This window comes from Manis javanica, chromosome 3 (genome assembly GCF_040802235.1).
Source record: "Manis javanica isolate MJ-LG chromosome 3, MJ_LKY, whole genome shotgun sequence".
Classification (NCBI taxonomy): Eukaryota; Metazoa; Chordata; class Mammalia; order Pholidota; family Manidae; genus Manis; species Manis javanica.
In genome coordinates, this window is record NC_133158.1 from 217,278,514 (window position 1) to 217,294,974 (window position 16,461).

At 49.9% G+C, this 16,461-nt stretch overlaps 1 protein-coding gene across 3 annotated transcripts in view; it reads left to right on the top strand.

The window, feature by feature from the left end:
* Positions 1-16,461, top strand: part of SH3RF1 (SH3 domain containing ring finger 1) — a 155,261-nt gene that overhangs the window by 124,230 nt on the left and 14,570 nt on the right. For all 3 annotated transcript variants that reach the window (XM_073232833.1, XM_073232831.1, XM_073232832.1), the window contains 5 exons: positions 1,431-1,538; positions 8,721-8,860; positions 9,880-10,050; positions 12,398-12,654; positions 13,487-13,782. In XM_073232833.1, the coding sequence (XP_073088934.1) occupies positions 1,431-1,538; positions 8,721-8,860; positions 9,880-10,050; positions 12,398-12,654; positions 13,487-13,782 (972 nt within the window). The remainder of the gene's footprint in view (positions 1-1,430; positions 1,539-8,720; positions 8,861-9,879; positions 10,051-12,397; positions 12,655-13,486; positions 13,783-16,461) is intronic.

The window sequence follows — 16,461 nt, forward strand, 5'->3', positions numbered from 1 at the left end:
GGGAGAAGTTCTTTCTGAAAGGGGGTGGGCGGTGGTTCAGGTGCTGCCTTGCTTCTGCAGCCAGGTTTACACCGGGTTACACACTGGCGGGAACTCCAGGCCACAGCAGAGCAGCAGGCAGGCGTGGCACGCCCGGTGGGCACTGTCCTTTCTGCAGAAGTCAGTGGCTAGAGGGAGTAGCCCATGGGGGGATGTCTAGCTCAGGGCTCCCTTTCCCACCCCACCCCCCACGCTAGAAAAGGCCCTGTCACAGATTTGCCTGCGGCCTGCTGATGAGCGTGAACCCTGCTGCAGGCCTGTTCTCTGTCCTGCCTTTTCTCAGCTATGTTTGGCTGCATTCATTAGAAAATCCAGTAAGAGGCCTGAGGAAGTGTTCATTCTTCTCTCCCTGAATGCAGCCCCCAGAGAGGCAGTTCAGTGCCCTTCAGCCGTGGGTGCAGGTCTCTCACGTTTCCATACGGGGTGGTGGGCCCACCGTCCAATCCAGACGTGCACAGACCCAAGTAGCAGAGGGCTGGGTTGCTGTTGTGTTTGGCTGAACTTGCTGATAATCTTTCTCTTAGTTTATGGGAATTGAGAAAACTTATTTCGGGTTAGGTTTTTATCATAAAAGGCCTTGCATTTTTGGTGTATGATTGTTCCCTTGGGGAAATGAGGTACCGGCCAACTGCAGCCCTTTGACGGTGGAGGAAAACATCCTGTCTGTGCAGGAACCACAGCCCTGCTTCCGTAGCATCGGGATCCTACTGGTTCTGACAGTGGACCTGACACGCAGTGGGAGTAGGACCGACCCCGTAACTGAACACAGGCGTTGAAACAGCCTGAATAACTCAATTCCTTTCTAGTAAATTAATCTTCACTAGTATCATAGATAAGACACCTTTGAAAACAGCTAATTTGGCGAGACATTACTGCTTGAAAGGGTTTATAAATAATCACCTGCCATAGCACTGCATCCTAGCTCTGTGTCCCCACTGAGAGGAAGAAGGCACCAAAACAGGTCCCGAGACTAACAGCACGTGGAGCCCTTCACATAGACGGACATGCGGGCAGCAGGTGGGTGCGCAGCCACGGCCTCAGGAACAGGGCCTTCAGGGAAGTTGTTCGTAGGCTGGCAGACACCAGGCCGCCATCCAAGAGGGTGTTTTGGTTCACAGTGTCCCAACGGAGCGTGTGACTGTGGAAGCCAAGAGCAGGTGGATTCTACATGCAGACCGCCGCAGTGGCCACGGCTACACGTGCCTCCCAGTGTCTGAGACACGTGAGGTGATCTGTGAATTTGGACTAAATAAACCAAAAGGGATTCTGCCTTCCCCAATAACAGAAGCTACAGGCGTTTTAGAAAATGGAGTTGCCTTCCCAAAGTGTAGCCAGTATAATCTGTTGTATTAAACGGGGTCTTCTGTTTATTAACTTCTCTCTCTCGGCAGGTTCATATAAGCACCACCGGGCTAATCGTGACTCCGCCCCCGAGCAGCCCCGTGTCCGCCGGGCCCTCGTTCACCTTCCCCCCGGACAGTCCCTACCCGGCTGCCCTGGTGAGTACCGCGCCCGGCTCCCTCTCCGGGAGTTAGTCACATTGATGGGCACCCTCCACCTCCCAGGGCCTCCAGTTCACATTTGCGCTTGTGAGGTGGGGTGGGTCTCTACCTGTCATCTGTTATCTCTGAGTCCTACAAAAATTAGAAAGTCTGTTGTCTCCAGTGTACAATATTTTCACCAGCAGCCTGAAGTGATGAGAGCTTGAAGTCCATCCTGATTTCCTGAAGGCTTCACCTTTATTTCTTTTGAGTTTCTAGACTTTGCTTACCTCTTACAAAGACACATTTATAGGAATACTGAGGAGCCTGGGATCCCAAAGGCTAAATGGTTTGCTTTGAGGACCCGGTAAGTTGGTCCCCAGCCTCGGTACTGATGGCTTTTCCCTTCGTTCGCTGCCTTCCCGAGCGGCCTGCTGCCCGGGAAGGCACCCTCAGCTTGTGTTGACTTTCCTTCTGGAAACAGAGCAACATCCTGCAGACGGAGCCTGAACACTAATTGCTTGAAAGCCCAGGGAGAGGATACAAGCACACTGTGGAGAGAAAATGAGCAGGGAAGACAGAGCGGACCTGGCCTTAGGTAGCAGAGATGCGATGGTCTAAGTCCCTGTTCCCTGAAACTGCAGGCGGGCTGCAGGGAAGCCGCATCGGGAAGCGTCCCAGCCCAGCCAGTGCCTTGACCTGGATTCAGGTGCTTTCTTGCAGTGCTGAGTTGAATGACGATAGAAAAGTTCACTGAGCTGGATCTCCCCAGCCCTGTAAGCTGCTTTACAGAGGCTCCCCTCATTGGGGTGCTGCAGAGAAGCAGTGTGGCCTGGTGCGGGGCGCAGCCCAGGCGCCCACGGAAGCTGCTCAGCCTCCTGAAGCCTCATGTCCTACCTTTCAAATGAGGCTATAGTGTCTGCCTGGGAGACTTACCCCAGCCTGGAATGTAAAGGGAGGGATGGCTTGCTGACCCCGTCATTGGCCTCTGCTGAGGGCCGTCTAGAGGCGGGCTGGGGGCTCCTGCCACCGGTTCACCCCCAGAAGGCCTTGAGGGCTGGGTTCATTTTCTTGGGGTTTACCTGCTCTCTGTACCAGGAATAGTGAGGCTTCTAAGCAGCTAGTTTGTTCTTAGGTTGTGGGTTTTAAATGTGTTGTGAAGATTATGTTTCCCCCTCCTAGAATGCTTAGAACAGATGTACACCCCGTTCCAGCGAGGGCCTCACAGCAGCTCAGCACGATACCCAAAATGCTGGCCCCGTCTGATTTTGCTATCCTCATTTTCCTTATTTTATATGTATTTTGTCCTTATACATTTTATAAATATTTTAAAACTGACTTTGAAACAAGGTGGGATATAAATAAATGCAGTTATTAGCTAGCTTGACTTAGACTTGAAGCTTGAAAACTTTTTTATAGAGTTAAGCATGTTTGTATATTTAAATGGAAGTTAATAGTGTCTGGTTAGAGGTGAAAGATTTTTTAATATGTATTCCCAGAATGAGTTCGGCTTCACTGATAGTACAACTGTTTGGTGCAGGAGGAGAAGTTGCATGGATTTCTCTGGAGAGAAGATGAAATTCAGTTGACTTTTACTGAAATGTGGTTTCCATGAGCTTCTGCTAGACCAGGGTGTGCTGGCCAGGGCCAGTTCCATGGTCACCTAACCCTCCCGTCTCCGGAGAGGACTCTGCTGCTCGGCTTCCCTTCTTCCCGGTCCTGATCCAGTATATATACAACAACTGGAGTTTTCATTTGCAGACGACTACCTCACACGGAAGAATTCTAACTTGATTTCTTAAGGGAAAAAGACTACCTTTTCTGATCTTAGTAAAAATTAAATTAGTAGGAAAGACATAGAGCTGGCTGAGTTTCAGCCCATGTGGGCTGAGTATTTTACGATATAGCAAACGGCCAGTTGCTCTCAGCTGGAGGGACTCTAGGGCAAAGCAATGGACAGGCCACAAGACAGCATGGAATATACAAAAATTAACTTGTATTCAGCTATTTCACCCTAGGATCATATGAGAAAGCCTGTGTGTTAACTAAGAGGAAGGCTCATGTCTACTGTGCCCACTCCATTTAAGGAAGAGCTAGTCATACACAGACCTGCCTGTCACCCAGGAGATGTCTCAATCTCAAAGTCCCTGGTAGGGTGGCAGAAATTTTTGGACTTAATACATTAGGTTTAAGTGGGAAAAAATCTCGGTAACCTGTACCCTCTGCATCTCACATTAATCATGGTGAGTGTCGTATTTAAAATCTGAAATATCTCCCAAGGCACTGAGCACTGTCACGCGATGGTGCGCAGCTTGTGGGGGGAAGCCATGCTTTTCGTGGTGTGGACCAGTGGGTAATCAATGTACCAGCATTTCATTGGGAGATGAAAATTATTTCTAGTACTTTTTTCGTGAATTGAGACTTTTAATCTTTTATGAAGAATGAAGTTGTCTTATATGTTTCACATGTAACAGTTAAAATGTTAACTATTATTAGATGCAAAACTGGAATTAAGTCCATCTGATTCGGACATCAGACTCTTAATGGCCATGGGGGCTTTTTCCAACTGGTGTTTTGAAGGGAGGAGGGTGAAGATCTTTGTCCTGTACCTGCTGTACAGTTGCAGAACTTCTAAAGCAAGTGATTGGTCATCCCTGACCCTCTGTGCCCACAGAGACCTGTTAGCGGCAAGATGTCACAAGGTAGCCAGGTCAATAAAGGTCAGATACAGCCCAGGACCTGCTTATACACAGATGGCATTCCAAAAGGATTTTTACACACGCACAGTGTGCATGTGTATACACATGTATTTAAAGAAACAAAACCAAATGTCAGGGTCCCAGAAGCCAGCATGTTGTTAGTCCGCAGTGGCCCACATGGACTGCAGAGTGGAACCCACTGCTGTCTGCAGGGTCAGGGAAGGGCTCTGGCAGCAGGCGATGGGACTGGCCACCTGGCTGGTTTGAGAGGTAGAAGCAGAGCCTTTGAAACTGGCAGGGTTTCTGAAAAGCAGGGTGAGGAGTGGGATTCATAGTGACAACAGGAAAGGACTTCAGCATCTCAGGAACCGGATCATTTTGTTTTTGGGGGTGGAAGCACAGAACATTTTCTCATTCAGAAGCACTCACCGAGGGGTGTTGTCTGCAAAGCTCCATGACCCAGCACAGAGATGGCCAGGGCGGCTCACGGCCTCACGAGTCCAGGGCCCGTGTCCTGAGCGTCTGCCGTGCGCCCAGGCACTGGGAGAGGCAGCCTTCATACACCAATTCTAGCTACGCCGCCGCCCGCAGATCAGTGTAAGGCAGGGACCTGGTTGGATACGGAGCCTGCCAGTCGCCATTGGCGTCTCTTCTCACAGATCCAGTGCAGAGCAACAGACCCAACCGTTTGTGAGAGAAGTCCCATTCCCAGAGAGATGTTTAAAAATCACCAAATTCTTAATTACATCTTCCCCTTTGGACATAATCTTCTAAGAGCCCATTTCTAACATTTTAAAAAATATGTTAATTTTTTTCTTCATAGCTGTATCCATAGGGCTGGCTTAATTCCAGTGAACATCCAGTTTAGACAAACAACTCACTACTTTCCATCTTTACCTTAATTTTATTGAATTCCAACCCCTAAGTTTTTTTAATTGCTGGTGTCCATACTTCCATTTTTCTACTTACTACTCATTGTCCTAAAACTAAGGCAAACTCCTTGAATGATTACATAAACAGCGCTGTATGCAGACGGGGACACCCTTGGCCTGGGGACACAGCCGCACCGTGAACTGCTCTGTCTTCGGCCAGAGCACCTGTGCTGAGCCCCGTGCACAGAGGGCTGTTGAGAGGTGTGCGTGTGTCTAGGGTTGAAGTTGAATTGGAAATCTTGTGTCTAGAAATAAGTGAGGGTGGCTTGGGGGACATTAAATGGCATTTACCCAAGAGACCAGAAATGCCACTCAGCTTTCTAACTGGGGAGGTGCGTGAGGGAGAAGCACCCACAAAGGGCCATTGGAGAGAAAATAAACCTTTTATTGTTAGCTGAACTTGTGCCCCAAACTCCAGTGCAAAATACTCTCCTGGTGAGGTCCTGACAGATCTGTCACCTGTGAGCCACATCCAGCCCTGCCCCCCTGTGGGCTGGCAGTGTGAGGGCGACAGGAGGAGAGTGCACCAGAGGGAAGGGCTTCACTCCCACGTATCTGAACTTTCACTCACCCACCAGTGGCCTGGAGTGCCCACGGAGAGTGCATTTCTTTCATGGTGCTCACTCTAACAAACGAGGACAGGACAGGGGTGCCCTCAAAGCTGAGCCAGGATTGGAATCCGTTTCTCTGACCCCAAAGCCCTGCCTCTACCGTGTAAAGCTGCCTCTTCTTTCAAAATGATCAGTGAATCGAGAGAACAGAACCTAGACCTGAAGAACAGGTCCATTTCACATTAACAGACGACAGAGTGCTGCTTTTTAAGCTCAGTATTATTCAGGAATTGTATTTCTCGCCTTAGACCATTACCACATGCTGGCAAAGAAGGTCTGGATCTGTACCTCATTTTTAACAAATACCAGAGGAACACACGGTTCTGTACGTCAGTGCGCCTGGGGCCTGGTGCATGGCTGTGGACAGCCTTCCTTTGGTGGTGCAGACCTGTTGCATCTGCATGAAGCCAGAATTACATGTGATGAGGCGTTCCGAGCCCATTCGTCTAGCATACAGCATCTGGTGGGAATGGCATTTAAGGGTGGCATTTGTGTCTGAACAACATTAACAAACTACTGTTAGCCCAGTGTGACCCGTGCCTCCGACAGGCCTCCTGGTCAGCCCGGGTAGGTGCAGGCCGCAGTTGCTCTGCAGGGAGCCCGGGTCCTGCAGGACGGCTCACTGACACTGTGCGGAAGCCCACTGCACAGTGATGACCTTCTGAACTTCCACATCACCAGATTTTTTCAGTGTGGTTTGTTTATAAAGCAACCACAGAACTTCCCGGTCCGTCCCAGCCCTGGACTCAAAGAGCCCTGTCATTTACCAGCCCCACGGGGCTGAGCAACATCTAGGAATCTGATTTTAATCAGACTTCTCTCCTGGTCTGTGTGCTTCTAGCCTGTGAATACGCATGTGCACATACACACATTTCTCCCAAGTTAGGTAGCCCAGCATCGGGGAGGAATCACCCAGGTTTACTCAGGGCGTCTGTGTGTCTCGGCTGCAGGGAGAGCTTTGACTGACCTTTCCCTGAAGTACAGCCTCGGGGATCTTTCAGAAGATCCTCTTTGACGCCATATCTCAAGTGCCTACCAGCTTTCTCTTTGTAAAAGGAATGTACGTGAAACATTTGTGTATTGTATTTTTAAACTATAAGAGGTTACCTTTTTACATTTTGTTAGCAAAATGTGACATGTTTTATCTGGTCCCTAGAGGGTTTTTGCCTTTTCTTCTTAGAGCTTATTTAGGACACCTTCTGTTTTAATAAAATCAAGGTATAACTAATGGGCCATTGTAGTTTCCCTTCTTCTTAAAAACAGAATTCTACCTAGACGCTTCCCGGCTCTGTGCCTTCGGCACCATTTTAAGTAATTTCCAGGCGCCACCACTGTTGGGCCCCCCGTGGAACATGTACCCTGTGTCTTCTGCCCTCCTACAGCTGGGATTTCTAGAGATGGGTTAGGAAGACTTGCATGGGACCAGTGAAGGGGTGTCAGACAGTCTCGGTGCGTCACTCAGTGCACAGCCCGGACGCATTAGGCCCCTGAGGCACTGGTGTGTTATCAGCCCCAGTGACCTGCCCAGGCCATGTTTGGTGAGAGTTTCTCCAGGATTATCCTTACTTCTCCCTACTTTGTCTCTGGGAGGAGACCGAATGGAATGAAGGCTTGAGCTTCTCCTGGTTACTGGTTCTGAAGGCCCTGAGCCCCAGCACATGCAAACTCCAGAGCCGTAACGAACCTTAGTGCTGCCATGTTCCCTGCGGAGGACAGGGAAGTCTTGCTTCTGAGCTGACCTCTGTGTTGTCCAGGTTTGCGCTCTGTAAGCAGTTCTGCACCTTGTTTATTCCGCAACAACTCAAGCTGCCATATGAGGAAAGTCCTTGAAAGTCACTTTGGCAAAAAATTAAATGTGTGAAACCACTGCATCATATGTCTAAAAATTCAAAAATTTTTTCTACTCAGTTGATTGTGTTTCTGGAACTACATACATTAGCAGGCAACTGAAGTACATGCTGATGAGATTCAAATTTTTATTCCAAAAAATAGAAGCAAAATGACTGTGATGAACTGTGTTCCAAAATCACTGGGGTTTTCTGGCAACGCCGAGCTGCGGAAGCCATGCACACTTCCCCAGGCGCTTACTTTAGTCTCCTTGTTTCTCTTCTGATCGTTTTTTACATCTAGTGCTTCAGAGATTTGGGGGGGGGGACAAAGTGGGGGTTCAGGCGGGTCTCTGTGTTCCTTCTTTCCCAGGAGTTTAGATATACAGACCCTACAGAATTATCTGGGGTTCCTAGATTGGAAAGTAACAATTGCTCCATTGATTTTCAAAAGGCATGGAATCCTGTAGGCAGGACCCCATTAGTCTGTGCCCATAAAGGAACCTGCAGCTTTTCACTGGTGTGCTTGTTAAAGATTACCAGCCTTGATAGTACTGAATTTCAAAGGCTGGCAAAGCGAAGGAAAGATTAAGCAGAAATAGGAACAATAGCCCAGTGATTGTGGCTTGCTTTTATTTGGGAGACCAAGCATCAAAGGAAATTTTCTTCTGAAGGAATGGTTAGAGATATAGTACAGCTAAATTGTTTTGTGTTGTATTTAAGTTTCAGGTTACAGAAACAATCACAAATTAATTCCCAGCAAGCAGTGTGTCATTATAGCTGCCCCCATGAAGAGCATTCGGATTCTTGTCCAAGTCTATACTTAGAAGTGCTATTAATCTTAAAATTACATGCAACCATTTCATTTATTTCCCTCCCTTTTCCCAATTGTGATTATTCGCCTATTTGCTGAAAAAGTTACTGTGGCTTTAGGATCTTAAAGGAGAACAAGCGATGAGTTTTTTTAGAAAGGAGGCTTTGATACCAGATAGCCTGCTGGTTCCTGCTCTGTGTGGATTCCATTAAAGTCCTTTCTCCTTGAATTTCTGATTCCTTTTCCCTCCCACCTACCATAAAGAGGTAAATAAATAATGTGTGCCTTCTTTCTCCCTGTGTTTCTTTCTGGCACCAGACTGTGAACCCCCCTCTGCCCCCGCCCCCTCTCCTGGCCTCCACACCACCTGGCGCGGCTGCTGCAGGAACGGGGTCACGGCCTGCAGCGGGGTCCGCAGACCAGACTGCCCATTCACGGCCCCAGACTCGCCCCAGCGTGTAAGTGAGGTCAATATTTATTGCAGCTTAGATGTTCGTTTCAGACTGAGCCCTAACAGCAGAGGTAGTGGGGTGGGGGAGCACCCTTCCCATGTGAGCTGGTGAGGGCTGATGGCTCACCAGAGTGGTTTGTGTTCTGCAAACGTTTACCCAGTCATGCAAAGAAGTAGGAAATGCTGGAACAAACTGGGTCTAACGAGGAGCTCGCCAGGCCCCCGTCCTGCTGAGAGAAGGCCGTCTTTGGTTCAGGGGAACAGAGCTGTGGGCTGCACACACGTACACGGGACTGCCTGTGTGTGAAAGGCTGGGAGCCCCCAGGCGTTAGGATCCGCCTGATTGTCCTGTTGAGAGCTTACCAGCAGCAGGGCACAGGGAGGCGCAGGGATCCTGCACTGGGCGAACTCATGCAGGGACTGGTCTGGGGCCTGGGGGAAAAGCGGTCTGCGCTGCCTGCCTGGCTGCCGTGGGTGGTGCGGGCCCCTTGCGCCGCGGGCTGGTTTTGCACTCCCCGCGAGCTGCACTGTGCTTCCCTTTGATTTGTTCCAGTTCAGTGTTTTCCCTGGCTGAGCACGTGGAAGCAGGCGCGGCCCGAGCCTCCCGCCGGCTTGCCTGTGGAAGGGGGCGTGGGGCTTCCCGGCGGGACTGCGTCCCATCTGCCCTCATTACAGCTCCGTCCCGGGTCCACCAAGCCCCAGCTGAAGGGCTCAATTTTCCCCGTGGGCACCTGATCCCCAAGAGCGAGTTCGGCACCCCGGGGAGCTGCATGAGCACTTTCACAGCCTGCCAGGACCGTTGGGTGGGATAGGCACCTTCATGTGAGGACCAGGTGGCAGGTGTTCATCAGGAAAGCCTCTGCCTTTTAACTGTAGGCGGCAAAACCTCTTCCGGTGGACGCTTGACCAGTGCTGCCCACTAGTTACGGGAGCGTGCTTCCTGTTGACACTCGCACAGCACATGCGAGGCTTGGTGCCGGGGCCGGGCGTCCTGTGCTTTGTGGCAGACGTTCTTCTCTGTTGCAGGTATGTCGCTGTGTACCCGTACACCCCCCGGAAGGAGGATGAGCTGGAGCTGAGAAAGGGGGAGATGTTGGTGGTGTTTGAGCGCTGCCAGGATGGCTGGTTCAAAGGGTCATCGATGCAGACCAGCAGGATAGGGGTTTTCCCTGGCAATTATGTGGCACTGGTCCCAAGGTATGGGTTCAAATAAGTCGTTTACTGAGTTCTGAATAGAAGCTTTGTTCTTTTCCGTGGTTTTCAACCTATTCAGGCTTCCTTCTCACATTATAACGGCCTATTTTAAAATAGCCAACATTTTAAAAGTTCATACCTGCATTTGCTGAAATCCCTTCTAACTCTAAAATTCTTAGCTTACCTTTCACATGGATATATGTGGAATCCTAGGTGTCTACCAAGCAACATACTGGGTTTTAAGTTACCTGCTTTCAGTTATATGTGAAAAGAATCAGTTACACCATTTTCGGTATTTTTCTGTTAGAAAATAAAAAATGTAGTGTTTAATATGAACAAAAGCCATATTACTAATACTGACGTGTTTTTATACCATGTGCCAGGCAGTCAGATTTCTAAATGTGTCACACATATTATCTAAGTTCTTAAACAGTCGTTGCTGTGCCTGCTCTCATCATCCGCTTAATAGGTGAGGAAATGGGGACACAGGGAGACTAAATAAATTGCAGTCACATTAAAAAGAAGCGCTCAAACCCAGGCAGTCTGGCCCTGCATGTATTCCAGTAGCTTGGCGATCACCTGGATTCTGACAGTCAGAAGTCACACGCCCCAAACATGGCCTAGGTCCTCCTCCTCAGCCGAGGCGCGTCTGCCCCCCAGGGAGCCTGGCACGTCTGAGCGTCTGAGTGTCCCTGCAGAGCCTGTGAGGGGAGGCTCCTGCTGGCCTCGGGGACACGGACGCTGCGGATGCCGCTGAACGTGACACATGACAGGGCATGATGCATGACACATGACAGGGCATGACACGGCTCCCACAGGAGGGGTTATCTGGCCCAGAATGTCTGAGTTTGAGAAACCCTGTAAGAGGGTAGTAGGACGTAAGACTTTAGTTATACAGAATACCCTTTATTTAAAGATAGTCCACCTTCTGGTCACTGAGGAAAGTGGCCTTGGAAAAATCAATGGAAATGACCTATAATGGCCTCAACATCGTGGGAGCCCCAGTCTTTGGCCACTGAGCTCTTAATAAATGGTTCAAGTTTAACTGTGAAATCATTCCTCCAAGCCCCTGATGTTGAATAAATGGCTTAATGAGCTGACATGTTTGAGCTGTTGGCCTTGATTTATAGGTTGGCCAGTAGCCTAATCAGATGAAAATCATTAGTGGTGCAGATGGTGACAGAATGTGGGCTCTGATTTGACTTGCAGATTTCTGATCAATACAAACCTTCTTTTCTGTGTATGTTAAAATCTGCATTCAGTGTCCAGAAGATAGACCTTCCCTGGTGGGAGACAAACAGACAAAAACAAAAAACCAGAACAAGACCTAAGGGAAATAAAACAGACTGAACCACACACACAAAAAAATAAGTTAACGAAGGAAAACATTTTCATAAGATTCAAAAACGGATTCTTAAAAATCTAATTCACTATGGTAAACAGTAAGGATGTTCAAGTTAACAAAGTATCCTATTTAGTGGAAAGTTACTGCACATAGAATTGTTCAAATGAATTTAGAATGTAGAAAAAATACATCACACAAAACTACGCTGAGTCTAATTTAAATTCAGCCAGTAAGTCCTAGTATAGAGCTGTCTGTACCCCTGTGACTGCAGAAGAACATTTCACACTGGCCCTGTTTTCACGTGACTTTTACTGAGTCAGGAGTAGTTAATAGGGAATTTACTAAACAAACCCAAACAAACAGGAAAACATCACATTCTGTAATCAAGGGCCATAGAAGGAGTAACTCCCCGTGAAACAGTAGAACCATGAGGTCTTAAACCACCTTGAGCGATGCTTCTAGAAGGACAGGATTTCTGCTGGATCTGAAACATAAATGAGATGCAGAGAGGCCAGGAGAATCCAGAAAGGTCATTCTAAGAGAGTGTGTGTGTGTGTGTGTGTGTGTGCGTGTGCATGTGCATGTCCATGGACACAGGCACTGTGTGGCGCAGGACTAAGAGCAGGTCGGGAGCAGGGCAGAAACATGACAGTGTGGTTTGTAAGGTGGCAGACCAGGGTCCCCAGCAGATGAAGCGGGAGAATCCAGGGCCCGAGACGGTGGAGATGGTCACCGTTGCTACAGAAGGCTGCACCCAGTCACTCCATATTCTTGAGCAGAGTCTGATGTGTGATTTTCTGTGATCAGAATACATTCAAGACCTTTGTGTGCCTCAGGGCCACTGTTCTTTTGAATGTGCTCTTTTTTATACTTCCGTAAAAATAATTCCATTCCTTTTTAATAATGTTCTGTCTTAAAGACCTGAGTCATTTGTCTTGCACATAATTGTTCTGAGTCCCATTGTGCTGACGGATTGGGCTTCCTGCCTGTGTTCTGTCCTGGCAGGGCCCTGACAAATGCTCCCCAAGCTAAAGCCCCTGTGCCGACGGCTGCCCAGGCAGGTCGAGGGGTGATCACCGTCAGCGCTTCCACGGCAGGAGGGCTGGCCCAGAAGCTCCAGGGAGGCGGTGTGGCCGGGAACCCCAGCATCCCCACGGCTGTGGTGCCAGCAGCACACATCCAGACCAGCCCTCAAGCAAAGGTCTTGCTGCACGTGAGCGGGCAGGTGACTGTCAACCAGGCCCGCGGCACTGTGAGGACAGGTAAGGGGGAGCCGGCCTGCAGAGTGTCAGGAAAGGGGTGCCTGCCTGTGTCAGATGTTGGAAGAAGCAGATGTCCTATTAAATTAGTGAATAACATTAGGAAATAAAAGCAGACCTGGTCTAGTCAGTGGCACTTCACATCTGCTTATTTCGGCCAGGTCTGCCCTGCACAGTAATTCAGGCTTGATCTACAGATACAAAGCCTAAAAGAAATTAGGCCAGTCCCAAGAAAGTCAGTGGTACCTGAAAATACGTCTCACGTAGTCAAGTTCAAGACCCCAAACCTCACCGCCGCCAGCCGCGTGACCCCTGTGTGATGCCCTGCTGAGCAGTGGGCTGCCTGCTTTTGGTGAACTTGGGCACAGGTCTGTTTTAGACCCAGTGGGGTCTTAAAGTTTCCCCTTTCTATGGTCCTGGAAAACTACTGAGAGTCTTGGGTAACCATGTTGGATACACTGTAAATTCTATCAGAAAAAAACAAAAGAAGGAAAATAGTTAATAAGGAAAGAGTAATTTCACAAAAGGACGGAGAGCCAACCCAACTGGACACTGTAGAGTGCCAGCAGAAACTGGCTCTGTGTCCACAGTTCCGTGCAAAGGCCCTCCTGGAGCCACAGCTGAGCTTCCAGGTACTCACCAGGTCCAGGAAAATGTATCTAGAGGCCCAGGTAAGACGAAGGGCCTTGTGACCATCACGCATCCACCATTTATTGTAAAGATGCAATAGCGGCCTTTCTTTCACTGTGGTCTGCTGAGGTGAAGTGACTCGTGGTTTGTTGAGAAGCATTTGCTAGACGTTGAGTTGTGCTGTGTCCCTCCTGTCATCTACTAGTGGCGGCGCACAGCCAGGAGCGCCCTACGGCAGCGGTGACGCCCATCCAGGCCCAGAGCTCCGGCTACCTGGGCCCGGCCGCCCACACGGCTGCTGTCAGTGTGGGCTGGGTCGGTGCCCCCCTGGCCTGCGCTCCAGCCACTGCGCTGACCTCCCCGAGCATCGCCACCTCCTCCCTGGAGACAGAGCTGGGCGGCCGGGTGGCAACCGTCGTCCCTGGACCCCCCGCCTCTCCCGACAGCGCCTCAGCAGCTGGTGGGAGCGGTTCAGCCTTCAAACCAGAAAAGGATAGCAAGGTAAGACTGGCGTCCCATCTCGCTGCTGTTGGGCCCTCGCCTCTGCTCATGGAAGGACATGTTGCTCAGCAGCCCTGTGGGTGCATGTGTGTGAGTCACCCTGCCAGGTTCCTTTGCATCTCAGCACCCACTGGTCACCAGGCCCCTGCCGGGCGCGGGAGGCCACAGTGCGTAAGACCTGGTCACTTCTCAACAGCTCACCTCTCGGGGGGACCTTCCCATTTAGTCACACATCCTTCCATTTTGCTGTCCTTATGGCTCTGTTCAGTTTTGCTTCTTGATAAGAGTTCTGGGGGAAAAATTTAATATACAAATATGTAGATCAAAAGTGTTATTTGTGGGTTTATATTTTTCTACAGTATATTTGATTATTATCAACGTGGATACTTTTTTCTCGACTTGAAATATAGGAAAAGTTGTTTTCGAAATCCACAGATCTTTTAAAAAATCTAATTTGGGGGAAATTGCAGAGAAGATATGAATGTAAAGGTGCGTTTGAAAGATTAACCTATGGTCGTGTTTGGAGACGGGTGTTTGGAGACAAAGGGAGGCTGGTGGTGATTAGATGTGAGCAGAAGTCCAGTGACGGCCCTGTGATGGTGACCTTCCTCCTAGTGGTGCCTGCATGTCCCCTAAAGCCATAGGCCAGGGCGGGGAAACTTCAGGGGAATCGTACACTCTTAGCCACCTGGTTCAGTGGTCATATATGGTGCTCTATTTAAATGGCTAAGTGAGCCTGTAAATTGGAGTTTATAAGGAAATAAACTTTATAGCCTACTAAAAAGTTAATATTTAATTGTTGGGTTAACATGAGCATTTTTGAAAAAGATTGGTATCAGTTCAGTGTTTATAATTAACTATGTTAAACCTGTTCTCAAGCTGGCCCATTCAACTTTGTCAATATCTTTTTAAGAAATGGTTTATAGTCTAGATTTTAAGGTTTGGGGACAGAACCTGTCAGGGCCCTCGTCACCGAGGAGAACAGGGACTGTGCAGCCCCCGCCTTCCCAGGAAAGAATCCAATTGCTCTGAGGCTTGACGAGGACCTGTGTTAGAGTTGTTCCTCCCCAAAGATCCCCACGGCCTAACCCCTGAAATCTGAGAATGTGATGCTTGCATAGGAAAGGGGGGTTTGGTTTTACAAGTATGATTAAAATGAAAGGTCTTGCCGTGAGGGACCATCCTCGGTTACCCAGGCGGGTCCCATACAGTCACGGTGGGAGGCAGAGGTGATGTGGCATCAGAAGCAGAGATGAGAGTGACTAGGGGGAAGGAGCCACAAGCCAGGAAAGGGAAGCAGCTCCTACAGTCCCGGGAAGGCAAGGAAACCCTTGTCTAGGGCCTCCGGGGGGCGCGGCGCCGCGGCCCCAGTCCTCAGCGGGAAGTTTGCAGCGGGCGATGCGGCCCTGACGGGCTCTCCTGCTAGAACCCGGCCTGGACGGGTGGCCGCAGTCTGTTTGGACACCCCGTGACCATGAGTGCCCTGTTGCCAGAGTGTCCCGTGCCTTTTTTTTTACCTTCATTTTGAGGAGCTTCATAGCAAATGTCAATCTCCTTTGTATAGGATGCCTTGATTTCAGGGTTTTCTTCTTTTTCTTAAGGCTACAAAGCGTTTTCATCATCCCTCATGTCACAGATTACAGATTTTCTCTTCCTAAATGTACTGCTTTACTTACTGTCACAGGAGAGGTTAGCAGATACCTGCTGAGACCCCTGTGTCCCTTGCTTTCTCCCCCCGAAGGGGAGCAGCGGCCCTGTCGCTCCAACTGTCACTGTCAGCAGGCGTGTCCTGGGGAGCAGGCCCCCCCCTGAGGCTCACCTCTTCCTGAGAGCGCCTCTCGCTCAGTCCAGTGTTCTAGCGTTTTCCAGCTGCCCTGCGGAGTGTGCTTCGTTGCCGTCTTTGAAAACCAGGCCTGCACGTGCCCTCTGGGCCGTTGTGTGGACCTGGCCCCAGGCTCCCCAGGACCTGTCACAGGCTGTCGGGCTATTTCCCACTATTATTTTTCTGCCTCGTAGGCGTTCCTCTCTCAGTCCCAGCCTCCTCCTCGAGGTTGGCTCCTCCTTCCCAGGCTGGACATGGTCCTTCCCTGTCTTCCCGCCACCCACGAGCCGCCGTCCGTCCCGAGCGGCAGTCTGTCCTCCTTGCTGCTTGTTTCAGCTCTAAAGCAGCCCCCGTCCTGTTTTACTTCCGTCCACAGCCCTCCTGCGGGCCAGCGTCCGCGCTTCTTACGGGCTCTTCTCGTGGTCGTTTTGTGAAAGACCCTTAACATATGTGAGCCCGTCAGGCCGCTCCCTGGAGGGTCCCATCGGTAGCTCTGCACCCCCATCTGCAGTTATTGGGGAGCCCCCCCATTCCCCTGGAACTTCTTCCCTTTTGAGTCGCAGGCCCTGCATGTATTTTCTCTGATCCTTTGCCGTCTGTGCTTCCAGACTTCAGAGCTCAAATCCGATGGCCACTTGCCCTCCCTCGGTGCCTGCTTCTAAGTTTGCAGTGTTTCTGCTTCACGCACCGAATCTCTTTGCCCATTACCTGGCCACTGCCTTTCGCCTAGTTGATCAGATTTACATCCACAGTTAGATTGAATTTTCAGCAACTCAAGGAAAAAGAGTCTCAGACATTCTAGTTTTAGTCGAGACTTCCAGTAAGCCGGACATTCCCATGTCCCTCCCTCTTCTCTC